A 26,117-nucleotide genomic window follows, 5' to 3' on the forward strand; every position below is an offset into this window, starting at 1 on the left:
TGTTGGGTCAACGGTTGGACTCAATGATCTTAGAGGTCTTTTCCAACCTCAATGATTCTATGATTCTAAGTTGGATCTTGATTCTTGTTTTGAAATTATTTACATAAGAAAAACTTGTGGATAATTTAAAGTAAAATGCCATGTAACAGGAGAAATGTCAGGGACACTTTTTAATGATGGTCTGTGTTAAATATTTATTCAGTACCGTAGGAACTGCGGATTTTGAGCAAGTTATAATGACAGGATGGTCTTGCAGGTTGTTATTTTCATTTCACATGTGATCCTGCCTCCATCCTGCCCCTTCCGTAACATCAGGACCGGGGCTCAACCAACAAGAGAGCAAAACAGAAGCACGTCACTCAGAAAGAAGGGTTTGCCTTCTCAGTGTGTCACTAATTAATTGGAACATGGAGACACGAGTCACTTCCTTGCAAGAGAGCACAGGACACTGAGATATCCTGCCTTCACCGGGAAACAAATTAGATCTTTGTGGCCCAGAAATTTTTTTTCAAGGTTTGTTTTGTTGGTTCTGTTCTTACTGTCGCTTGATCTGTTCAGAAATAGGTGTTTGGGCTTCAGTCTTGCCTGTGGTAGCATGGAAGTCTCAACGGGGTTTCAAGAAAAAGTTAAACTTAAATAAAAATATCTGCTGTGCACAGTGGTATAAGATGACAAAACAGTTTATAATGAAGGTCTTATTTCCATTTTATAGGCCTGGCAAATAAGGCAGCAGAGACTTTTAATGACTTGCTCAAGGTCAGACAGAAAGTAAGAAGGAGAGCTCATTTTATTCCCTCTCACTCGAGGTCTGAGCTTGTGCTGGCCTTCACCCCACAGAGCAGTCTTGCTCCTCACTCCGTACTCTTCCCCCTCTTTTGCCTGTCTAATTCTCTCTTCGATGGAATTCTGTTAAGCTTAATTGTTCACATTTGGTTGTGATTCAAAGTCCAAATATTCAAACTAGTGTTTAACAGGCTGGCTCCCCTGCTGTGCTTGCCCCTAGCAGGAGCGATGTGCAAGCCTGCGGGTCTGGATATGCTCCCTCTGTGAATACTGCTAAAGAGAGCTAAAATCGCCCCCTCTCTCTTGCTTTTCCTCTCCCTGTTGCCTGTCTCAGTTCTTTGGATACTTGTAAATGCCTGAGGTTTGTAGCCAAGTTTGTATAAGTGCTATCAGGCTTTCTTCATTTGACTTAAACTTGCAGGTACTTCTTGATAATATATATTTTCCACAAGTTGGCCTGAATAGACTTAAACTTTCTGTTATTTATATGTACAACTTGAATAAGAATTCAGCATTATAATTATTAACTAGAGGCATCCATTTTCTATTTGAAATAACATTTTATTTAAACAGTTACTTCAATTTTGTTTCAAAATAATTTTAAATGGAGGAAAAGTGGATGCTGCCTGTGACAGCAATAATTTTTTTCTAAGTGTTTCGTTTATTAAAAAGTTTGACTTTTTTATTTGAGGTTGACCTTTTCAGCTGACCTGACAAGATTTTTTGGAAAGTGAAAATAAATTTTCAAAAGTTATTTGCATAATTGATTGCCCTACCTGCCTACAGATTGTCATGCCTCGTCCTGCCCACTGCATATCAACTTCTTAATTATGTCTTGTTGTCTGGATGTCATTTCCTGAGGCACTAGAGAAAAGCCCATATTTCTTTTTAGTGTAGATTGTAAATAGCTTGGGAATTTTAGATCTTTCTTTTGTGTGGTAGAGTCATTTCTCTATGGGAGCTATTTGTGAGGACTTCTACTAATTATATTCTAATTATAAAATAGTAGGAGCAGATGCTGCTTTAGAGAAGTACTTTGATTGAAGGCATTCACAGGATGGATACAGCAACCCACCCAGCAGATAAGCCACTGTAATAACAGCAGGAGATAAACACTCCATGGTGAAAATGGAGGTGGTTGTTTTTCCTAATGACAGATAGCCATGAGTTCCAGTGGGAAACTCTACATTGTTCTTGGGTCTTTATATTGAGGTTTGTGTTCCAATGGAGATTCAAACTCTTTAATAAACAAATACATTCGGTACTTACTAAAATTAGTGAATCTTGATAGCCCACATTCTGTCAAGAATTTTTTTTTCTTTTTTTTTTCTGAATCTGCCAAGAGGTGGAGGGAGGAAGGGCGAAAAGGAATTGTGCATTAGAAATTAGGAAAGTTAGAGTAAGTCCTGATTGCTCATTAGAGCTCAACAGCACAGACCCACCGAACCTGAGGGTTAAGGTGTCTGGAAGCAGCCAGAGAACCTGCTGAACCGGAATGGGTTTGTATTTTAAAGGTAGGGTTGAGAAGTGGTAAAAATGCTAAATGGCAGAAGTTTGACTTTCGGATTGTCCTCGGTGCTGTCTTCATTTAATAATGAGGGAGGAAGGGCGAAAAGGAATTGTGCATTAGAAATTAGGAAAGTTAGAGTAAGTCCTGATTGCTCATTAGAGCTCAACAGCACAGACCCACCGAACCTGAGGGTTAAGGTGTCTGGAAGCAGCCAGAGAACCTGCTGAACCGGAATGGGTTTGTATTTTAAAGGTAGGGTTGAGAAGTGGTAAAAATGCTAAATGGCAGAAGTTTGACTTTCGGATTGTCCTCGGTGCTGTCTTCATTTAATAATGAGCATATGTTCAGTAGGTCCTAGTTGTTTGCCTCCATAACCAAGAAAGTCACAGTCAGAGGAAATCGATGAAAATGATTTAGCGAGGACAAAACTCTCTTGCTCTTTTGTGGATGTAAGAATTTTCCCCATCCATGCAGGGTAATCCCTCAGGATACATTGGCCAAACCAAGTTAGCAGTGGAAATACTCAGTATATTCTGGTGATCTGCAGCATAGGGCTCATAGTTTCAAATGTAAATATTAGTTCTGATACCTAAGTTATGTTTCTAAGTGTTGGCCTTTATAAAGTCTCTCCAGTCACTGTCTGTAAGACAAGTCCTACAAGGGCCAGACAATGAAGTTGGCAAAGCATGCAAAAAATTGCTACATGTTCTAAATTCCTTTTTTAATTGAAGCAAGATCTTTAGCCTCATATCACAGAACTAAAGTCTTAGATCCAGTGCTGCTCTTATTTTGCAGCAAATTGAAATTCTCGGGAAAAGCAAGGCCAAAAATCCCTAAAACCAAATATAAAAGTGACTGCAGTAGGCCTTGACTCTTGACCAAATGAAAGTGAAAGGAGGTGCTTCCCTTTGACTGGTTTTGTAATGCAGCTTAAGGGCAGTTGTGGGTCTGTATTTTTTACTGCAGCGTATGATAGCCAAAATCCTAACGTAAAGAAGATAGTGCCTGAAGTAAGTTAGGGACATCCCTGAGCATACACAGCTACACATGCATGTAATAATGAAAATAAATTTACTTTAGGTAAGTTAGGGACATCCCTGGACATCCACAGCCACACATGCATATAATAATGAAAATAAATTTACTCTAGGTTATATGTAGATCTATACCAGAATGATACTGTGACATTCTCAACATCTGTGTGTGTGTATGGCTCTGTAGCAAGTATAGTCTGATTATAATAATAAAGTATTGCATATTACTGAGAAATAATTGTATTAATTTTAAGAACCAAGAGGTATTGTGTCTTCCTGCAAATTGTATTATTGTATAAAATGGGATTTATACAGATACATGTATTGCAGCATGTATGTGGGTTTTACTAACTCTGGGTAAATATATTGATACAGCAGTTTAGTGCAAAGGTTTATTTTAACCAAGTTAAAACACACTGGACATGAAGTAGAATAATCTTAAATCTGCCCAATTTCTTAATATTAATGTAATACTAAAAACTTTTCCTGTTTTCAGAGGTATCGGTAGGTGCTCCCATCCAGCTCCCCTTACCAATACGAACGGTGACGTACTGCGTTCACACCAGGTGCTTGGGAAGCTGAATGCATCTTAATAAATGACCTGTATGCCAAGACTTGCTTATCCCAAGACATTCATGACACATGCAAGCCTTGATCTGGGTGACGTTCAGGATGGGTAAGGGAAATTGGAAAGTCCAGCTAGTGATTTTCATGCTATTCTGTAAATTTGACAGCTCAAGAGGCATCCATTCCTAATGACTCTTAATTTGGGCTTTATTCTTGCATGTCAGCTAATTCCTAACATCTTGGTCCTGATGAGGAGGGTGTAGATACAGACATAGAACTCGAATAGGAAAGACCTAAAACACATACTGTACCATAGAAATGCAAAGACTGTGCCAGTCACTTCATAATTTTGCAATTTGAATGCCTACATATCATATTATAGCTGCTTTGCTTCCCTTTGAAAATTTTTTATTTATGGTCATTACTATTCAAAACATATTTAAAAGCCCCATAAATCAACCATCTCAGCAGGCTAAACTGTTCAAAGGGGCAAAATGCTGTTGGCCACTGTGTACGTGGGCTGCACGGCAAACTGCATGGCGTTACATTTGCACAATTACCTGTGGCTTGTGTTACAAGGAGAATGGAGATTGATCCTTGAGTGACTTGCAATTTATCAAAGATTAGATATGATTTCTCCTGTATCTGATTAACCTTCTCTGTAAGATGGCCATCATTTTTGCAATGACAGTGGATTATTCTATACTTGAAAAGACGGATATCAACTAGTTGCAATCAATAGCCCACAAAAGGTGACACCTTGAATTCACTGGGTTATCTATAAAGTGTGTCACAAGCGGCTCAATCATTTGTCAAATATACCAATTTCATTTAAGGCACCTCTGAAGTGAAGTGGCTTTTATTTTAGTCGGAACTGCAAAGAGATAGAGAGAAGGTGTTTGGGTTTTGTAGTATAATCAGGCACTGTTGCATGCTGCGATAAAGAGCAAGTACATTCTATGAGTGACAGATTTGATTGTCATTTCCAGACCCCATTACATACGATTTTCTTTTTCACAATTGTATGGAGAGAGCTTGATTTGATAAGATTTCATTGCACTAGGTAAAATGGAGGTTAAAATGAAGTATTGTGCCCTCATGTTATTTAAGTAACACTCTCTGTACTCTCAGTAGAGTGGATATATTTTCATCTATTTTGTCTTTGAATTTGCTGTAATGGCACATCCCTCCCCAGTATCCTTTGATGCAATTCCATTCTTAATGTGTTTTCAGATTTAAATTAACCTTCATTTATTATTCAGCCACACAAAGAATTCGTATTTGAGTATGCAGAAATGCAATCCCTTGATTGACTGCCTGGTCCCTGTCTGGGAGGTGGGAGGCATTAATTCCTGGGAGGGAGACTCTTATATCAAGTTTAGACAGTTTTCAATCTGTGGGAAGCTCTTTTTCAATGTCAGTTTAAGAAATATGTTAATAACTTGCACCTCGACTGCAGTTCAGCTCTGAATGAAGCTGAGAAGGAAACTGCCATTCTTGAAAGGGAATCTTCAGCAGCTAGATGGACAGGTTACTTACTTAGGAGTACAGTCACAAGGAATAACATCTAAACTCTCCTCTTAAAAAAACCTTGCCCACACTAACAGAAAACAGAGGCTTCCTAAGAGAAAGGGGCTCACGCGACGTGCTGAAGCACCTACCTAAAAACAATTGCATGTCCCCCCACCGCTGTGGTTCTGATATGGCAAGATTTAAGCCAAGTAAACTGCAAAGATAAGGATCCTCTTTCAGGAAAGCAATTTTAGCATGTCCTAAATGCCCAGCTCAACCAAGTGTATTGCTGAATCAGAGTCTCCGCTCTTCCAGGAAAGGTCAAATGTTCCACCCCTCCTTTCTTTAATCCCCATTAAATACATGGCCATGTATCACTGCCTTCGTTGGCAAAGATCGGTGCTGCCTGATTACATGGAAAGATGTAGACCACTAACCACATACGTTTCTAAAATCAGAAAAGTGACTTTAGTCCCAAGCCTGAATTCCCTTTTCTAAACTGATAGTGTCCCTTTCGCTTTTAATAAGATTACATTTCATTAGGCTGAACTACTATAGTACACACTGGAGGGTACTGTAAGTCCTGCAAAATTTTCTGTTAAGAAATGTGCCTTATAAATCAGTTACTTGTCTTGTGAGAGCACATGTATAATAGCTGATTATATGGAACAGAAAGTTACATTGCCGTAAGAGCCATGTGCCTGTTCCTGAAAGCATATATGTGACTCATCACAGCTCACGTCTGTGATATCGTAAAGGCCAAACATTGTAGATACTTCGCCTTTCCTCATTTCTTTTTAATCTTATTTTTGGCTGTGCTTCCTAAAGTACTCAAACAATCTATTAAGACAGCTCTAATTTGCTATGCTAATTCCTACTATGTCTTTAGTTATTTATTTAGTTCGGGGTTGTATTTTCCTCTCTTCAGCGTTTCTCACGATGTCTGATGGTGCCCAGAGCACTGAGAGCCCCCAGAAGTTTAGCCAGTCATAAGGTCTCAGATGCTTTTGACTTTATGGTCTTGGATAAATGTTTCATTCACAAATAGAAGAGGAAGAAACATTTGAGTATTTATGTATTGGACTTTGATTCTTTGGTTGCTCATAGAAAACAGGTGATTCTACCTCCAAGATTGATTTTTATTATCTCCAGACATGATTTGCCTTGAAATCAATACAATAATGTAAAATGTCATTGCAAATACAGAACATTGATCTGCAATGCATTTATTAACTCCCTCTGATAAAAAACAAAATGAAAACAGTGAACATGCTGGTATTCCAAAAAGAGAAAAAGTGAGTCCCAAATACTGGAGTTACAGTTTATCTACAAGAAAAAACAATTTTAAAATCTTGTACATGAACTGGTTTATGCAGATAAGTAAAAAATGTAGGTGGATCTTTAACATTGTAACACTAATGGCTCTTTAAGAGAATTAGGTAATTAGATAGTTAATCAAACTTGAAACCACTGCTTATCTGCCTAGGTCCACATAAGGAATATCAGCAACGTGAATGGAAATTCAGCCGGAGGAAAAGCAGTGCTCTGTCCATTTTCTCTCATGTTGAATGCAGCCGTGTGCGCTTGGCATCAGTTGCCTTTGTCTTAGCTGCTTGTTTGAAGCATCTGGTAATTGAACATAAACTCTTGCACTTGAGCATTCATGCTTGAACCTGAAATTACCTTGTCATCCACACTGGCTTTCATTAAACAGCTAACAGATGCCCTGGCATGCTCCTATCACAATACATGATGCAGAGAGTCAGAGGCTCGTATGCTGAAATGGTCTGTATGGTCTCCTCTTGTCCAGCCTGGAATAAATGTCCTCCTCTCTGCATTCTGCAGCAGCCGCTCTGGCCATTACGCGTCTGAGCTGCTCGCTGCTGTTTAACTCAGACCTGCCCTCTGAGTATAATAGGTGGGATACTAATATTTGTTATGTACTTGAAGAAAATGTACGTATCCCTCAGCAAAATCAAACACTGCTTTTTTTTTTTTTCCATTTTAAGAACCAGACCATGTTTCTTCTGTCCATAAGCAGCTGTTGCAGTTTTGACTAGCTGATTTGTGTCCATTTGCAATACTTACCCCTGCAAAGCCATGAATATTTACAACAGACTTTTCCTATTTAGGCAAAAGAGTAAAAGGGAGAGGGACATGACACTGCAGACCTTCAGTGGAGCATCTTTTACAAAATTTCTGTTAGCTTCCATTAACCAAACCTAGCAGCTTGAAAGTGCAAACAAATCTTGAATAAAGTGAAACGGGCAAGGCTGGAAGAAGAAAGGAAGGAGTAAGCTTTTGCAAGAACTTGGACAATTTCCTTTACAAGTAGAACAGTCTGAAGGCACTGTTAACTTGGGGGGGGGAGTTCTGATTTCTTCAGTTTTTTACCCTGGATAAATATGTCAAAACCTGAGTATTCCCTTCTCTTCATTCTCCTTTGACCTCCTCCTCTATGCCGGGATAGATGTCTAAATAAGCATTTAGGTATTAGGTGCACAGGTTTCAGAAACCAGCATTGGAAGTGCTGACATTATCTCCTTTCTTTTAATCTGTCTCTGAGATGCTCAACTCCACTGATTTGAGGCCAACAACAGGAGCTTTATCTCCTGAGCACGTTACAGTTCAATCTTTTATTATAGTAAAATAAAATACATTCCTTCAGCAGCCAGGGCTGGCAAAGCATATCTCATTGTTTACTAAGCACTTTGATATCCTTAAATGAAAGGCACTGCGGTTATTAGCATCGCTGAATCCCTTCCCTGCGGAGCGGAGCACACAGCCTCCGCAGCTGAGCCAAATTGGAAAGGAGCACATTTGGAAACGGGACGCCAAGTAGCCATCTAACGCAGACCGGTCTGCCTGTCTCTAGGTGGAAAAAACCCTCTGGTCACTTGAAATCTTGCTGATGGGCACAATATATGTGACATCGCTTCTTGCTTTGCCCCCTGGTCCTCTTGTATCAGTCAAAAGAGAGTCGCATGCTCTGGACTGACCTATTTTAAAAAAAAAAAAAAATGCATTATCTCTGAGTGTCAGTCTCTGATTCATTTTATGTCACTTATGTCGTGCCACGGCAGATTGTGTCCCACTGTGTCATGTCCTCCGGATCAATATGACACAACATAGCACTGCGTGAGCTACAACAAGCAAACCCAGCAATGCAAAGCTGTTTACCCTAAACAAGTAATCCCTCCTAATGGACACCCAATCAATAGAAAATCAGGGTGGGATGGTTTCTTTTCAGATGGGATAATTGTTACCCTCAGACCGTACCCGCGATGTCTGCAGCCTGCCGGTTTGCAGCTCGGAAATGCATCACAGCTTCCCAAAATGAGATGCGAAACGCAGGCGGCACTAACAGCTAATGACAGGTTCCCTTTAACAAGGGACAAGGGACAAAGCGAAGCAATTACAGCCTTCCTACAGATGGGAAGTGCTGCTCAGCTCTGTTTCTTCTAACAAACTGAAAGCTAGCAAGAAAACTTTGTTAAAATCTCTTGTAATATAAACCAAATAAATCAGTCAGAAATACACCAAATTCTCTGCAATATGCTGCAGCAATAAAACTAAGGGATGTAACACAGGACAAAAATAGGTAAGAAAAGCTCAGATAGCCTCAGTGCACCCCGCTAGGGAGGCCAGGGCTGATGGCAGTGGCGTCCAGAGCTGTCACAGTGTGGCCGTGTGGGTTTGCTCCAGCTGAGGACCATCCCCGTGAGCTTTCACGCTGCTCAAACCATCTCGGCTGTGACAACAAGCTGCAAGCTGACCCGCTCTGTGAGCTGCCAGCCTGGCTGGCATGCAAGGAAAACTGCATGTAAAACGGAAAAGCGCCGTTTCTGTCGCACAAAAAGTGTGCTCCTGAAAATGCCGGCATGAAAGGAAGGCTGAGAGGGAGCTTTCCTGCTTCCCTGAGCCTTCAGTGACACCTACAGACAATCACTAACCAGTCTGCAGAGGGTACCACACGCCATAAACCCTGCCTTGCTCCTGCCCCTCTCAGGGCTGTGCAGGAAAGGTCTCCTCTTTCTCTGTAGCAAAGCCAAGCCCAGGCCAATGTAAATTCCCTCACATCTGCTGTCACCGCATTTGCTATGCCTACAGGACACCTACTGAATATGTTTGCGTGTACAGTGTAGGGTTTTTTTTTCCTGTTTCCTATTTGAGACTAAAAGCCAGATTATTTTATCTCCTGATGACAGAGGGCTTTTCATCCCCTGAGAATGTTCCTGCTGGCATGTGCTATTCACTTATTTCTCCTCTAAAAACTTCTCAGTAATGCCAGATGAACTTTCTCAGAAGTGACCCGGAACAATTTTGCTTGCTTTTTGTCTATTCCTTCTGCAGAAGAGCTGGGAAGTACCAGGCGCTGCTTCCCTCTGTGGAGGGCTCAGAAACCTGCAGGCAGCTGTAAGGGGTGATGCTAGTAATAGAAATTCTTACCCCTTACCTGCAACTGAATCTTTCAGCCTTAGTTTTAAAACTGTCTCAGAATGCACCGGAGCACTCCAAAGGTGAATATCATCTCAAAATATCACCAAAATCACAATTATTTTTTTAATTAACTGTCCTTGGCAATAGTGCCCTTACTAAGCAAAGACTTCTAAGGAAAATAACCTGCACTTAGGGGGGACAGGACAGTAACAGAGCATTAAGATCGCTTCTCCCATAGGATCTGTTTCCCTAGACTGCCTCTCTCGCCTTGCAAGTGGACAATAAATAAATGAGTAGCTAGCTCAGAAAAAAACAATCGTTTTTTTTATTTTTGACCTGGATGCTAACCAACACGATTTTGGTATCATTAAAGCACTCGCCATAATTTAAAAAGTGCCTGATGTTACAGGTTTTGAAAATGCAAATCTAATGATTTTGATTACCACTTGGCTGTGTATCGCCAAGGTGTTCCTACACTTGGCTGCCCTCAGTTGGCTTCCGAATAACATTTTCCATTTGCTGCTCTGCTAGGGCTATTAAAGGGGGGGCGGGGACGGTTTTGTTTTTCAGCTTTCCCAGTCCTTGAGAAGAGATGGGTAAGCATTCTCCTTGGGGTGATTTGTAAAGTGCATTGCTGGGGCTTGCGCTCCTGCTGAGCATGGCTTGGGTCAGAGCCCTCCCTGCGCATCGTTTGTCACCAAGCTGTATCAGCCATTCCCATGACCTGGTATGTTCAGCTGTTAGATTGCAATCCTTCTTGACATGATTGGATTGAAACCTGGGGGCCTGATTTTCGGAGGCACCAGGCACTTGCAGTTCCTGTGATGTCCACAGGAGCTGTGTGAAGCTGCTTTGGAAAGCAGATCTTTAGTAAACACCCATGTTTCATTCTTTATATGTTTATAAACTGTATGCATTGCAGCAGGAAGAATTAGATTTATGGTGTGGACTTCGCGCCTCTTGCAGAACGTGCCGTGGAGGCAAGGGTTAGCTACAGCAAAACCTCAACGCTGACACTTGTTAAGGACCACAGCTTACATGGATCATTACGGGACTCATGTAGGAGAGCTCGGGGCTTTGTGGGAGGCACCCATTTCATCTCAGAGTCAAGTCCTTCATAAATATTTCATACGGGCTTTGAGCAGGGCAGAGGATGAACTTCTGATGCTGAAAGGCGTTTCAGTAAGTGATTCTGTGCCTGAGCCCCACTGCAGGTGAGGGCATTTCTGTAGCATCCTGAGCTTGGGATGCTCCAGGTCTTCTTGAGTTTCAGTAGCAGCAGTCCCAAGTGACTGTAAAATACTGATACATCAGTTATAATCAAAAACAATGTCATAAGTCTAGGCAAGAATTAAACAGTATTTTAGCAACTTGCACTTAGACTGCTTTTCTCCTGAGAAACTTAAAATGTTTTACTTTTATTAATTAGTTAAGCCTCATAACACCTACGGTGGTTCTGCGAAGAGTACTCTGTTTTGTTAGAAGTGAAACCAAAACACAGATGAATTAAATTTGTTCAAGGTAATACAGCAGGGACTTGATCTGAAGCTCATTCAAGTCAGTGATGAAATATTTTCTGCTACCTCCTGTACACTTTTGGTAAGGTCTTTGAAAACCCAGGAACAGCTTTGCATCCCCTGAATTTCGGTGAGTAGTTCTGCCCAGTACATATCTTTGTTGCTGTATCATTATTAAGCAGTCGGGCAATAGTCCATGGAAGTAGTTAAGATTTTGGTTTCATATACCAGAGCATGAATAATGCCTGTAGTATTTTAGCATGACAGCTGTGCAGAACAGACTTTTGGAATAAGCAAAAGTATCTATCTGTATAGGATTTTCAGACTTTTGGTCTCATTGTTAAGCAATATTTTTTCTCCTTTTCATTTCCTCTGAGGCCCTGTAGAAAAAAATTACGGCATTTTTGTCAACAGAAATGAAAGACAAATGTTAACTTTAGAGGCAGAGGGAATTCACGGGCACAGATGAGGAGCTGAAGTCTGCATAATGTGTCATGGCTCATCTTTCTGCGCCACCATTTTGTTCGTACTGCGCGACTAAAGTGAAAAATAGATAATTAAACCAGTGGTAAAGGATCCATGTGAACCCCAGCTGTGAATAAGGGATTAGTCCAGAAGCTCAAGGTGGAGCTGGTACGTGCTGCTGCCCATATTTAACAGACAGAACTTGCTACATCACAGATATCCATAGGTTTTGGGGCTTTCCTTTGCAAATGTCGTGTTTAGGACGATGCTCTTTCTTGCCTTTCTTCTGCTTTACCTCCCAAAAATATTTACTCAGTTCTTGCTCACCATAACAGGTTTGTTATGTCAGGACCCCTCTCAATCATCTACCAAAGGTCATCCACCAAACGTCAATGACATCTCGTGTAAGACCACAGAGGTCCTAGAAAGTGAGTCAGTCTGACCTACTGACTGACCCAAATCAGCTGCACGTCAGGCAGAGGAGTTACTACACCCAGAGCCACGTCTTACCCCAAAACCCCTCTGTCTGACATTACTACAGGACTTGGCTTGTTGGGGCAGAGTTTTGGTTTCCATGGTGTGAAAGGTTTGGTTGGTATCACTCATTATTTATACTTATTCTTTGTGTGAGCCTTCCTCACGCAAAGAAAACTACCTGGATTTAAAATGTAAAACCATCCATCAGGCAGCGAACATGGCCAGTATTCTAAACAAACACCAAGTTTTCAATAAACATAACATACAACAATAACGTTAGTCTAATCTTTCCCTTTCCAGATCCAAGCAGGTATCACTTATGTTCTTAATATACCCTTCTTCATTCCAGTTTTGGAGATTCTACATTGAGAAGGTTTTCTGAAGGCAGCGTTTAATATACGAACAACAGAACAGATTTTTTTATAACCATGGTGACCAAGTTATGACTGTGAAACAAATTTTTGGAGTAAGAAGATTCGAATAAAATAATCTCTGTTCTCCAAGCTCTTTCAAAAATTTTAACCCAGCCTTTGAGATCTGCTACACTCTTTTCCAGCCTTTTCTTTTCTCCTTGCTCATCTGGATTGTGGCTAGAAGATTCTGGAGGCTTTATTAATGGTGTTTCAATCTAATGAAAAGAGAAAGGTATCGGAGGATAAAATCAAAGATGTGATAGTTCACTCATTGCATTAAGGGTCTTCCTAAGTGATCACTGCAAATTTTTCAAGCTCTGGTGGCAATGCTGCGGTTGTAGTAGACTGCTTGGGATCCTTTTCAGTTCTACATCTCTCTCCGTTTCTCAGGAGGACAGGATTAATGCTTTTTTTCCCCCCTTTGTTTTCTTTGTTGTTTATAGATCCAACCCGGGTTATGGTGTCACCTTTCAGCATGGATGTCACTGTTGGAGAAAGCATTGTCTTGCCTTGTCAGGTCTCTCATGATCACTCACTAGATATCATGTTTACCTGGTCATTTAATGGACACCTGATAGACTTTGAAAAAGATGGGGATCACTTCGAAAGAGTTGGAGGGGTAAGTATTAATACCAAAGCAATCTCCTCACAGTAGTAGAAGTAGGTAACATAGAAAAGGACTACTAATAGAAGGAATAGATTTGACTAAGTTAACAGTAGGAGTCGTTATCTCGTGTCTTACGGACTGAGAAGAGAAACGTTGCCAGTATACTACTTCGTTACAGTTGGTGCAGAATTGTTATAATTGCTTAATGACATGACTTAAATCTGCTTGCATGAACGATGCGTTCACATTGCAGTGGCATGTATGTCAGAAGACCTGTAATGTTTTCTCATTGCAAAAAACTGCCTTCTCATTCAAGGAAGAAGTCCATAATAGTTTTTCTCTGACTGTAACAGTAAAAGAAATCTAAAATAGAACAATCGTAGAACTTTGTATTTATACAGAAAATAGCGGGAAATCAGATGATACTCTCAAATTTGTTCAGGCAGTGTTTGTTGGCATGTTTATCTGTCTCCGTCTGTGTCCTCCTCTTGTGACCACATGCTTAGTGGTATTTTTCCTCTACACAAAATAACCTGCGTAGTATTACAAACATGACCGACGGTCGGAGATGACGTTTCTTTTCAGTGTTATCTGTGCACATTTCCTGGCAATGTCACGTTAGGTATCTTGGGTTGTTTGTTTGTTTATGGGAAAGCCAGTCAGTACCCACTGACAATGCAAACTTTTGCAATGTCCAGAGAATTGTTTATTTGAAGGTCGAAAAGATCATGGTCATGGAAATCTGATAGCTAAGAGAAGAATCAGGTGTGAAATGATGGTTAGACTGCCCACTAAATACAGCCCTGGCCACCGCTGTCACTCAAGACTGTGATCAAGTGGCAGGAATGGGGAAGAAAATGTAGTGAAGGTAGAAATTACTTTCTTCATTAGGAGAGGGGAAAATCTGCTTGGGTCACTTGCCGTTTTCTGCCTCTCCAGGTAGGTAAGGGTGCCCGTGATGGTCCTTCCCTGCTTGATTTTCTCTGCTTTTACCTCAGTTGTAAAGGGCAGATTGTTTCAGCTTTTCTAGTAGTTTTAGATTTTCTGAAGATACTGTGGCATGAATTTTGGGAATCGGAGAGGGTCAGTGCTATAGGAGGTACCTCAGGACGCCGTCTGTTAGGAAGGGGGTTCACACAAGGAGGTAACACGTCTGTCAGACCTGCCCCAGCTTCTCATGCCATTCTTCTGACTAAAAATAATTTCCAAATAACTTTTACTAAAAGAGGAGCAGCAATTTCACAGGCTATGTCTGAAAGATGGGTAAAAAGTTAGCTTCCCTTTGTAACCATAACTCTTTCCTTCGCAGTTCAGATTTCATCTAGTTTAGCCTGTTGCGTATGAGGCAGGACTTGGGGAGTTTGATTTCTAACTTATTTGCAATTTAAAAACTTTTTCATCCTTCCTGATGAATTTTATTCCACTTTATTGGGTGAAGGTAGTGAGAAAAAGAAGGAAAGAAATGCAACAAATTTTCAGCAGCGGTAGAAAACTGGAAAGGGTTTTGCATGTTGCTCTAAGGGAGGTTGTAGAGAGACACGTGCTCCGCTGGGTTTCAGGCAGACCGGCAATCCGTGTTTACATTTGTCAGGAGTGAAATTTAATGCTGAAAGGAAAAGGAAATACAATTTACAAGCCTTGCTGTTATTCCTAAAAAAAATCATTAAAAGATGCACTTAAAGATTGATGCCTAGGGCGCACATCAGTAGCGATGGCTTTTCCCGGCGACTGCGCCTGATAGGCCTGCAAAGCTAGAATTGCAAACTTTATTAATATTCTTCAGTCAGCCACAATCACAAGGTTACCCTGAGGTTTCTAATGTATCGAATGCTTTGTGTCTGGAGAAAAATTTAGAGAGAGTTTTCAGCTTCCTATACATACAGAAACCTAATTAGTTCTATTCAACAGTTAATCAGACATGCACTTGGTGTTTGGAAAACAAATTACCACTGTTAGGTGATGCAAGATTTCCTCAGAGAGTGCTGTTCTCATGATCTTTAGCACAAAAATGCCAGGCAATCAAAATGCTGGCCGTAATACAAAGCCATGAAACTATTGCAGATGTCTCATAATTTGGGCTGGTTTTCACTTACGAAATAGATGTAGACACAACTTGGGCATCTGAATACCAGAGAGGCTGTAAATTGGATATTCAGAGAGATAAAGGAGGAATCAGAGTGAACCTGCCCTGCATAAGCTTTGTCACGCTGTTTTAATGGGGAAACTGCTTAACGGACCCAAACCAGGCTCCCCTGCCCCTTGTAGGAGCCATAATTTTAGAAACGCTCCCGCTCTTATCTTCAAGGCAGACTCACATAATTTTAATAGGCCACGGCTTACATTACTAATGTTTTCATCAGCCAGTGTAAAGTAAATCCATTAGTCACAGTGTCCTTCATGTGATAATGATGTTTAGCACTCATTAAAAAGTAATTGTAACCACTTTTCCCTACTTTATCAGCAGGATTCAGCTGGTGATTTGATGATCAGAAGCATCCAGCTGAAGCATGCTGGGAAATACGTCTGCATGGTGCAAACAAGTGTGGACAAGCTATCGGCTGCTGCAGACCTGATTGTAAGAGGTATTTGAATTTTGTTACTGTTGTTGTAAAATTTCTTTTTCTTTTCCTATCTCCTGCTGCTGGTGAGACAATTCCTGGGCTCGGAGACATTCTCTGGGATCCCAGCATCTTGTAATTAATCTAAGAAATAAGCTCTAAGTACATGCTGGGGTTCACAGTACATTTTCAAACAGTGCATATAAAGATTCTTTCATATATACATACTCATACAACAGACACGCAGCACAGATAAACACACTAGTACATGTTTGTGTCCTGAATGCAAAATGTGCACCGAGCTCATTTATTTGAGGAACTGTGCAGCAGAAACAGTATCCAGCTTATTCACTGCATTTCTGCCCAGCAGTATTGTTCGATTTCTAGAATAAACATGGTTTAGTAGCTTCACTGATACTTCAAGATCTATTCGTTACCATACACAGGTGATCTGTAAGCCATCTGTGATGGCTTCAACAGAGATGCAATTAGTTAACCTGAGTCTGGATCCTTACAATAAATATGTTACATATTTTCCTGCTCGTTAGCTTTGAGGAAAGCAAACTTTGGTGCTTGCTCTGTACCTGCTACCCTCAGTTCTTGTAGACCCCAGCAAAATCATAGTTTGCACGTTCTCCATGTAACATAAGTTCTCAGGCAACTCAGTGAAAGGAGGAGAGCATGAAAAAGAAGTAAGAAATTCCCTCTTTATCAAAGCTGTGCCAGAGTAAAATGTGCGAGATTAGGCCCTGAACTTCCATTGAGAAATGTGCCCTTGTCTGTAGCTGGGCATTTCTGTTATCCTCATAACATTGTTACGCTTTTTACCACGTTTTGCCCATAGGAGTATGAACGCAGACGTTCTTAGCCATGTGCTGTACAAAGAGCTGGGCTGCTGGAGGCGGCGAAGCCACTGCTCTCCTCCCCGGGAGGTTGCTCCCCGTTACACTGACTGTCGGGTTTTTGCTGCAGCATGATTTCAGATGAATGTTTTTTTCGTTTTGCACAAACGTTTCAAAACAGCCTGCTGATGGGCGCCTCGGTTAGTTAATTTCCTTAGTGCTGGCTCTGTAAACAAACAGGAGGAACGTTAAATTCTCACAAGAAAATGACCCTTGATGATGGTAAAAATACTGATCTTGCTGCTCCCTAAAAACATCAACGGGGAAGTCTCTGTCCAGGCCAGTGGTTCCACGGCTGCACTGAGAGTTGCGCTGTACCATCTCACCGACTGCATAAAAATTGGGAAATATCCCTAGGCTGGGAGATTGGAGGGGGACATGAGTAGCTGGTGCATAAATAGAGCCTTCAGAGTAATTTTTAGATGTTTTTTAAATATTGGAGTTATGTCAATATAATAAGAGATTAGATAGTAGAATAAAAATCAATTATTTATGTCAGGGAATATCAAACAAGAGCATACAGAAGTAACCCCCTGGCACCAGTACACACAGATCAGCCCACTTGTTCACGATGGGATTTTTTCATGCCATCAGAACAGGAGCAGCATGTGTCTGTCAGCAGCCCAAAAATGTTTGGTAAATCGGTAACTGATAATTTTTCCCTCTCTTGCCCTACTGTAGCCTGCACCCTGCGAAGAAGTATGTTCTGAAATGTTGGGAATAACCATGGTTATTCCAAGACGTGAAGTGAAGACAGTTTGTTTCAGCCTCTGCCAAGCAGTAGGAGTAATTTATGACAGATCCAGTGAAATTTCATTTCTCTGGTGTAACTTGCAGTGGGGGACCAAAGGAGCTGACTGCTCCATGAGGCTGCGTTGCGTGGCTACTCCCCCCAGCAAAATAATTTAAAGTTTTAATTTCTGAGAAATTAAATCTGGCTAGACCTGCTGAAACTTTCATTTTAAAGACAGGATATTGGAAGGTTTCAGGGCATTTTAGCTATTTAAACATGTCCAGCTCTCTGAATTTCATATGAGAATGATTTTAGTCCAAAGAGTGAATTGCAAGAGGAGAGTTTGTTTGAGATGGTGGCTTCAGGGAGAGACTTCACCTCAGGTACCACTACTGACAGCAGTGGCCATACGATACGGGAGAGGTGTCCTCTCTCCGATCAGTATGTCCTACAGTGCTTTACTGGTTAAAAGGAACTCAGCAGTGAAACAGAAAATACTGGTCCACACTCGGACACGATGCTAATAACGGGCAGGTCCGTCATTCTTCACCAGCCTCTGGGTGCATCCAGGCTGCAGCCAAAAGTCGTACTTGTACATAGGCCAGTCCTAACGCAGCAGACGTGAGATGGCAGAGCTGGTCCCTGAGCCCTGCAGCGAGTGCCTTGCTCTGTCAGGTAGCTCAGGCATGCTGCGGGGCTCAGCGCTGCTGCTCACGTGGAGGCACCTGGGGGCTGTGGATGAAGCTGGTGGTCTGTGTGTTTGTCTATCCGCCCCATGCCTCCCAATCTCACCTAGGCAATGAGAGCTGCTAAACCACAGCTGGGGCTGCAGTTAACTGCTCCGCCGGGACTCAATTACCTCTGTCCTGAGTAAGGGAAGAAGACCAGAACGCTCCTTCCTCAAGTCACCACGAAGCTCCAAGCACCCTTCTCCTGTAATTCTTCCAACAGGTCCCCCAGGTCCACCAGAAGCTGTGACAATAGATGAAATCACTGACAGCACCGCTCAGCTGTCCTGGAGGCCAGGAGCAGACAACCACAGCCCTATTACAATGTATGTCGTACAAGCAAGGACCCCCTTCTCGGTGGGATGGCAAGCGGTGAGCACAGGTAGGTCCATCGCCTGGCCCCCAAAGAGCTCCGCCGATGGAAAATGCATCCATCAGGACCCACACACGGGCTGAGTGGAGCAGCTCTGCACCCTGAAGTGAACAGTAATTTCACTGGCTGCAGAGCACTGGTCTTATTAACTAGTTTCAAGTTTGGCAACCCAAAGATTTAGGGTCCAGTCAGTGCTATTACTCATCCATTTTTCTCATGAATGTTTAAGAGAAAACAGAATGAATTCCTATCTTTTGTTGCTGCGCTGGAGATATACAACAGTAATTGTGGTCTATAAAGACATCCCTCAGGGACAGACTGTGTCATCTGGCCTATCTTTAAGTAGAATTATTTTCCCGATAGAGGGAAAAATCCCATGATGTAATTGTTCATTCCGTCAGAGGTTAATTTTGTTCCAGTAACCATTAAGTAGAGGGAACACTGTGTTTTAAAAAGAGAAAAATAAAAACCCTTTAAACCTGTTGTCTTGACACTTTGTTTTCAAAAAGTGACAATTTAGGACAAACTCTTTAATAGCAGGAATTTCTGTGCTAAAAGCACGATGTTTTAATGTTGCCTCTTTTACTTCTTTGGCAGTTAACAAAATGTTAGAAAAATCCCATTGTTAATCCTTATTCACTTTGTATTTACATTAATCCCTCCCTTTCAGCTAATGACCTTTTCTCAGCAGTCTTTAATACTTTTAGTGGTTTTCGTTGCACTCCTGACCTGTGGCTGTCTCCTAGTTCCAGAGATCATCAGTGGCAGGACGTTCACAGCGACAGTGGTGGGTTTGAACCCTTGGGTCGAGTATGAATTTCGAGTAGTGGCTGCCAACCTGATTGGGATTGGAGAACCCAGCAGACCTTCAGAAAAGAGAAGAACTGAAGAAGCTCGTAAGTAGTGGTGGGCAACCGAGTTAAGTCTTGCGGAATAAGTGCTCGTCGGTGCTAATGGATGTGTTGCACTGGGGGAAGCTGAGGAGCGCTTTTCGCGCCCACTGCTCTCCTCCCTCGTGGCATATTATTTGTGTGCACAGAACAGGCAGTAGAAGTTGTGGAGCTCCTAATGGGCTCTTTTGCTCACTTCATGACTCCTGGATGTATAGGAAGACTTCATCCCCTTTTTCTGCAGGAAGCAATGATTTTCCAAAAACAGTTACTTAGGTTTTTTTGGAACATAATGCCCAGCATCTATTTATGAGAGAGGTGAACTCTGAGAGCAATCCCTTTGGTTTCCCATGTGATGGAAACTCTGGAGCACAGACTACAGCACCTTGAGAGCAGGAGTTTGAGCTTCACAGCTGGAGAGTCAGCAGTCCCTTGATGGCGGGGGCTTCTGTGGTTCTCAGAGTAACTTGGACCTCGTCCCTGTGGGCCATCAGCCTTAGAGGAACTACCCTGGGCTGCCCTATGGGTTGGATCATTTCATGGGCTTACTGAAAGTCTGTCTTCTGTGACCCTCTCCCAAACACACCACTGCCTCCTGGAACCACACTGCGTCTTCAGGCTGCTGCAGGCACAGCTTAACGGTGATCTTCAGCAGTGCTGAGTTCAGGGATTTCAGCACAAGCTACAAACCTTGAGAGCTTTAATGCTCCTTGACGTTGTCCCTGCCTTTTGATCTGGCAGAAAGGGGTCACAGCAAGGCGTAGGCTCAGGGTGGTGGCTGCAGGGATATGTGCCTTGGTTATGGGAAGCCCCTGGTAGGTGGCTCCGCTGTTCTGTTTTAGCCTGTAATGGAACAGAATATGAAATATGAAAAGAAATAAAAGCCTTTTTTATGGAAGATAAATGTTTAAACTAAACAATTAGTGACTGAATACACAAGTTAATTGACATACTTTTAATATACTATTATTGACATACTTTTAATGTGCTGTTTGCCATGGCAAATTAGTCATTTCCTAATAGCGTTTCTGGTACCCAGCAGGGGAAGGCCGGCAGAGTCCTGTTGCTGTGTAGGTCTGTTCCATTTCAATGCACTTTTCTGGTTTCAAAGTCGCCACGTGCATCTTCTGCATCTTTTTTTGCAGTGCCTGAAGTGACCCCAGCTAACGTCAGTGGTGGCGGAGGGAGCAAGTCTGAGCTGGTCATTACTTGGGAGGTAAGCGGAGTCCAAACCAAGAGGAAAATTAATATGGTCCTCATCTAGATGCACCCTTTCACCCCAGACCCCAGTGAAGCTCCTGTAGATTTCAGATGGTTTGCGGTAAAAAAGCGCAGATTGTGCGATAAAATAGCCCAGCTATTTAAATTGAGCTACACCCCGTCCTCCACCCCAGGCCCCTGTGCAAGGAGGCCAGCAGAGCAGTGCTGTGCAGGGGACCGCAGGGAACAGGCTGTGCATCACTGCTTCGACACGAGCTCAGCTCCCCCTGACTCTCAGCACATCCGTACGCATACGGCAAAACGTGGATGGGCAGAAACCACCTGAGGGATAAAACAGAGTTTGTGAGGCCAGGCTTGGCACGTCCTGACTGGTTGAGAATTGTGGCTGGCTCCTAGCCTTCAGCCCTTATCCCTGCGCCAGGTTATATGGCAGCAAATAGTTAAGAGTTAGCACAACGCATTGCATTCTGGCTTTCGTTGCCGCTAATGAAAGCCAGCAAGAGGAGATACAGAGATGAAAAATGTTTAATATTCCTTAAGGCAATCAGGGTTAGAACTTTAGTCATTTGTCTGCTCATATTTTCATGTTATGATGCGATGCAGCTGGCATATTTTTCCTAATAATGAACTTCACTAGACATGCTAACACTTCCATTTAGCACTATTTCTGACCAAGCTGGCAGAATGAATCGCCAGATATATTTTTAAGTTTATTAAAAAACTATAAATGGGTTTTTGTCCTTACCACACAGGTCAGTGTGCTAAATCTGCTCCTCCATTGGACTAATTAGCTATGCCATGTCTCCTAAAGATACTGCAATATGTTTCAAAAACACACATGGCAAGAACATCAGCCGTGACTTTGAGTCGTAATTTGCACAAAATACAATTTGTATTTTGATAGAACAGTCAGTTTACCCTTTTAAATGTCCAGAGGCCTTTTCTTTATGGTCTGAGCCTTGCAATACAGAGTAAGAAGCAGTCACCAAAAGTAACTCCTGCACGTGCTTAAGCACCATGGACATCTGTGGGAGAGTGGCCCGAAATTATGGATTATTTTAATACATTGAAGCTTTGGGTTTTGATGCAGCTTTTATGGGGCTGCAAACCTGAGAGTAGGAAGTGTCAGTGTGTCCAGAAGTGACCTGGAGGTGACAGGTTGTTTCTTCTAGCTGTTACCTAGCACTTACCTGCCCTTCTCCATCACGTTTGCGACAAGTCGCTCCCTGCCATCACGGTCTCTAACAGGTCACGTCATACGGGATACGGATAGTTGGCTGACCTGGTCGGGTCGCTGTGTAGCAATGGGCCAGCGAGGGACCACCAGCCCCATGCTGGCTGGGACGTTGCCAGGATACATTCTTCAGGGCTTCATGTGCGATTCCAAAGACGTGAGAGCAGCTGCACATGTACTGGGAAAGCAGGAACCATGTCCTTGGTTCAACCCACCAAACCTCAGCCTCTTAGTCATTGGAGTGCCTAAAATTACTCACATCGTTCCTGGAGGCTCCATCTAGTCGGTGAAGGAGGGTGGGAGCCTACGAAGATGAATTAAGTTTTAGGCGAAGTGTCTTCAGGAGATGCTGCTTTCCGCCTGACTACAGGGAGCTGACGGAGCAGCAAGGCTCTAGCACAGTCAGGATGGGATGAATTCAGGTTAGATGTGAAGCAGGACTCCAGCCGCCTCCTGTCTCTAATGCTCTATTTAGGACAGTAGCTTTAGAAGGACCGAGAGCAATAGCCAACATGCACACAGAGAGATAAATGCGTGCCATTGCTGAAAGTGCTGTTTCTCCCATGGTCTGCCTGCCCACAGACAGTGCCCGAGGAGCTGCAGAATGGAGGCGGCTTTGGGTACGTGGTGGCCTTCCGCCCCTTCGGCACCGTCAGCTGGATGCAGACTGTCGTGGCCTCCCCGGACGCCGCCAGATACGTCTTCCGCAACGAGACCTTGCCGCCCTTCTCCCCCTACGAAGTTAAAGTGGGGGTGTACAACAACAAGGGGGAAGGGTCGTTCAGCCCCGTGACGGTCGTCTACTCGGCAGAGGAAGGTAGAGCCAGGAGCCCAGCCCACCGCCTCTCCCTCCTCCCTGCCGGTGGATGCGGGGAGGTTGACTGGGTCTGAAAGGGTTTAGTATCCACCTTGACATATCCTTTGATACCTAATCCTTGCTCTGATTTATAATAAATGGCAAGCCATGATTAATTCTTTTGATAGTCATTAAAATAACATTAATCGTAATGAAATCTTTTGATATTAATGGAAAAGTAATATGTAATCTGGAAAGAATTCCACTGAGATTTAGTATGAATTAATGTCCACTGATTAGAAAATGTTCCCCCTTGTCCTAATTACCGTACATGGTATCCAGGGTTGAGTTTAGTAATGACATCTTATTATTTCTTAGGCAGAGGAGCGGTGCCATCTGGCACAGGCTGACAGGCCATCGTTTTGAAATGTGGAAGTTTGTTTTGGTGGCATGCCTCTTCTCTCATGCAATGAAGAAAATAAATCCCCTGAAGTTTGGGACTAATTGAACATAGAATTGAAAACTCTTAATTTTATTTTTAACTCCTCTACCCAGAGCCAACGAGAGCCCCAACCACTGTTTTGGCCAGAAGTCTTTCTGCCTCAGATGTTGAAGTTTCTTGGGCTCCCCCTCAGGAGAACCAGCACAAAGGAAGAATACAGGGATATGAGGTATGGAAACACAACACAGCATCCTTTCAGTACTAAGCGTTGAGGAGACGTGGAGATACATCATGGGCAGTCATTGCGGTGCTGCTCCTGCCTGCCATGGGGCGGGTGGGTTCCTGTGGCGTATTTGCTTCCTTTTGTCTCCAGTACGCGGAGGTTTCGCTCACACGGTACACAATTATACATTTTTCTGTGTGTGATCTGGCTGAAAATGGAGAGCAGAGCTTGCTGGGGGAAACCTGCGTGAATGTGCTTCCAGGGCCGGCAGTGTCTGAGGTCCTGGGGAGGGAGCGCTGCAGCCAGGCTGGTTTCTAGCAAGGAACAAGAAGGGATTGTAACAGGCTGCAGGATCTGTCCCTGCGGCACCTGCACTTTGGGCAGAAGTGCCAGAGTTAGTGCTGGAAACAACCGGGTGCTGCCAGCCCGTAGCTGGAGGTAAGCACGTACCTGCTCTGCTTCTCAGGTCAGATGTTGGAGACACGACGAAAAGGAAGAAAATGCAAAAAGGATTCGAACGGTTGGCAATCAAACGTCTACAAAAGTCAGCAACCTGAGAGGCAACGTGCTGTATCACTTGGCAGTCAGGGCGTACAACACGGCTGGGACCGGCCCCTCCAGTGCCGCGGTCAACGTCACAACCAAAAAGCCACGTGAGTGTTTGTGAGGACAGGGGGCTCTTGACTGTGAGGGTTTCTGCCACCACTCCCGTCTCTCATTTTCAAGCTTTCTCGAGTCTGAAGGAGCTGTCAGACTTTTCTTTGCCGGGTTTTTGTGCAGAAGGCTTACCAGCCTTTGGTTTTATTGTAAGGCTCTTCCCCGTGTTAAGTAAGCAGAGCATGCAAAACTGAAATCACAGCTGTGCAGGAAAATTAAATATTTATCTCATCATTCAAGAGGGCTTTTTTCTTCTGGTCTCAGGCATGTTGAGCAACTGACTGAATCCTTTTTTCATTTAGAGCACTGTGTTGTGTCACACCTCCTGTGACCTTGAGGACACAGATCAGTGAAACAGCTCATTAGCTTTCCAGAGCAATAGGACTCTGGGCACGCTCAGCCATGGTGGTAGAAGCCTCACCGGTACTGGGAGAGATCCAGCTGGGAAACAGTGCTCCTTAGTAATACAGTGCTGTGTGTATTTTGGTATAGCACCGAGTCAGCCCCCCGGGAACATCATATGGAATTCATCCGACTCCAAGATCATACTGAACTGGGACCAAGTGAAAGCCCTGGACAATGAGTCAGAAGTGAGAGGCTACAAAGTGAGTATTTTGTCAGCACAGGCAGCTGGACAGCACTGCCCTGCACTGCCTCCCTCACCACCCCCTGGTCCTGCAGCGAATCCTCACTAAGCTTCAGCTGTCGCTGGATTCTCACATTGGGCTGTAGGGAACATTTCCATGAATCCAGTGTCAAGTTGGGGTTTATAGTAAGACCAGACAAGGTGTTTTTCATGGTACTTGCATGGTCTTCCAGGTTAAAACTGGAGCATTCCTCCAGAAACAGAGGCCGTACCTGTGTAGAGTGAGCACGTTCTTCTGGCTACTCGCCCTCACCCCAGCGATGCTCACCCCTGCGAGCACCCGTGCGGGTCTCAGCCCACGGACCTTCATCGGCTCCTTCCCTCTGAAGCTCCCACCTGCGGGACTGCTCTCTTGCCTTTGGTGGAAACCTTTCAAAGGCTGTAGTTGACTCCTTAATTGCAGATAAATAAAATGCTTTTTTAATAGCTCCCATTTTCTTCAGAAAGCAAAGCCAAAAGGAAAAGAAAGAGAATCCTCATTAGTGGCAGTTTTAATAGGGTATAATTTAACTAGAGAGAAATCTTGGGAAGAATTCAGCTCTGTCACCTTACACAAGGGTTTAATTTGGCCCAAAGAAGACATCGGTGTGCAATTGCCAGCCATTGCCTTGAGGGTTGAGTTGTGCAAACGTCTTGCACCAGAGCTTGAAACGATTAAGAACCTGGGCACGCTTCATATTTTGTTCACAATCTGGAATGCCAGCGGCGTCAGCTTTACGAGCCTGTGCCAGCTCTCCTGAATTTCTGCACTAACTTTTAAGTATCTTTGGTGCACTGTATCGGATTATCAAAAATAAGTAATTCCTTAGGGTTTTTAGTCAAAACCTCAGATGAACATCAGCAGTTTGGATGTTTCACTACATATTTTAGGTTTGAAATGCAAATTAAGAAGTCAATTGAAAGAGTGTGAGAGAGACGCGTCACCCTGAAAAAGCAAACTGCCATCTATCGGTTTTCTACAAAGCCCTCTTTTAACTTACTGTTAGGATAACACAGCCAGATTGCTTTCTTTCCTGAATCATAGCAAAACAGTTCCCATTTTTCTTCTTTTTTCCTGGAAATCTTATATTTTATGTCACAATTTATGATCAAAATTAGTAGAATTCCCAGATCTTAGAAGTAATTCAAAAAAGCCATTTATTCTGGGAAGCCGTTTGTGGCACTGCATCGATTACCCCAACTCAGTTTCCTGAAGAAACGTAGTAAGAAGTTTTGGCCTCTCTGCATAAGCCTTGGGATTTATTTTAGCTTGATCAAGCTAAAGATTTCGCCGAGTGGCTCTGCCGGGTACCAGGGCCGCATTCAGTGCTGCGCATCGGCATCGCCCTCCCCCCAGTGTCACCTCCCTGCCTGGGCACCATCACCCCAGCAAAAACCCCTGGGGGGTCC

The 26,117-nt window shown here is 43.1% G+C and overlaps 1 protein-coding gene across 1 annotated transcript in view; it reads left to right on the forward strand.

Moving 5' to 3' along the window:
* The window catches only part of CNTN4 (contactin 4), a 132,972-nt gene that overhangs the window by 103,244 nt on the left and 3,611 nt on the right, over positions 1 to 26,117 (forward strand). The window contains exons 11-19 of the mRNA XM_009283546.1: positions 13,162 to 13,337; positions 15,790 to 15,907; positions 18,470 to 18,628; positions 19,366 to 19,515; positions 20,655 to 20,725; positions 22,547 to 22,781; positions 23,316 to 23,431; positions 23,892 to 24,078; positions 24,575 to 24,687. Of these exons, the coding sequence (XP_009281821.1) occupies positions 13,162 to 13,337; positions 15,790 to 15,907; positions 18,470 to 18,628; positions 19,366 to 19,515; positions 20,655 to 20,725; positions 22,547 to 22,781; positions 23,316 to 23,431; positions 23,892 to 24,078; positions 24,575 to 24,687 (1,325 nt within the window). The remainder of the gene's footprint in view (positions 1 to 13,161; positions 13,338 to 15,789; positions 15,908 to 18,469; positions 18,629 to 19,365; positions 19,516 to 20,654; positions 20,726 to 22,546; positions 22,782 to 23,315; positions 23,432 to 23,891; positions 24,079 to 24,574; positions 24,688 to 26,117) is intronic.

This window comes from Aptenodytes forsteri, unplaced genomic scaffold (genome assembly GCF_000699145.1).
Source record: "Aptenodytes forsteri isolate BGI_AS27 unplaced genomic scaffold, ASM69914v1 Scaffold267, whole genome shotgun sequence".
Classification (NCBI taxonomy): domain Eukaryota; kingdom Metazoa; phylum Chordata; class Aves; order Sphenisciformes; family Spheniscidae; genus Aptenodytes; species Aptenodytes forsteri.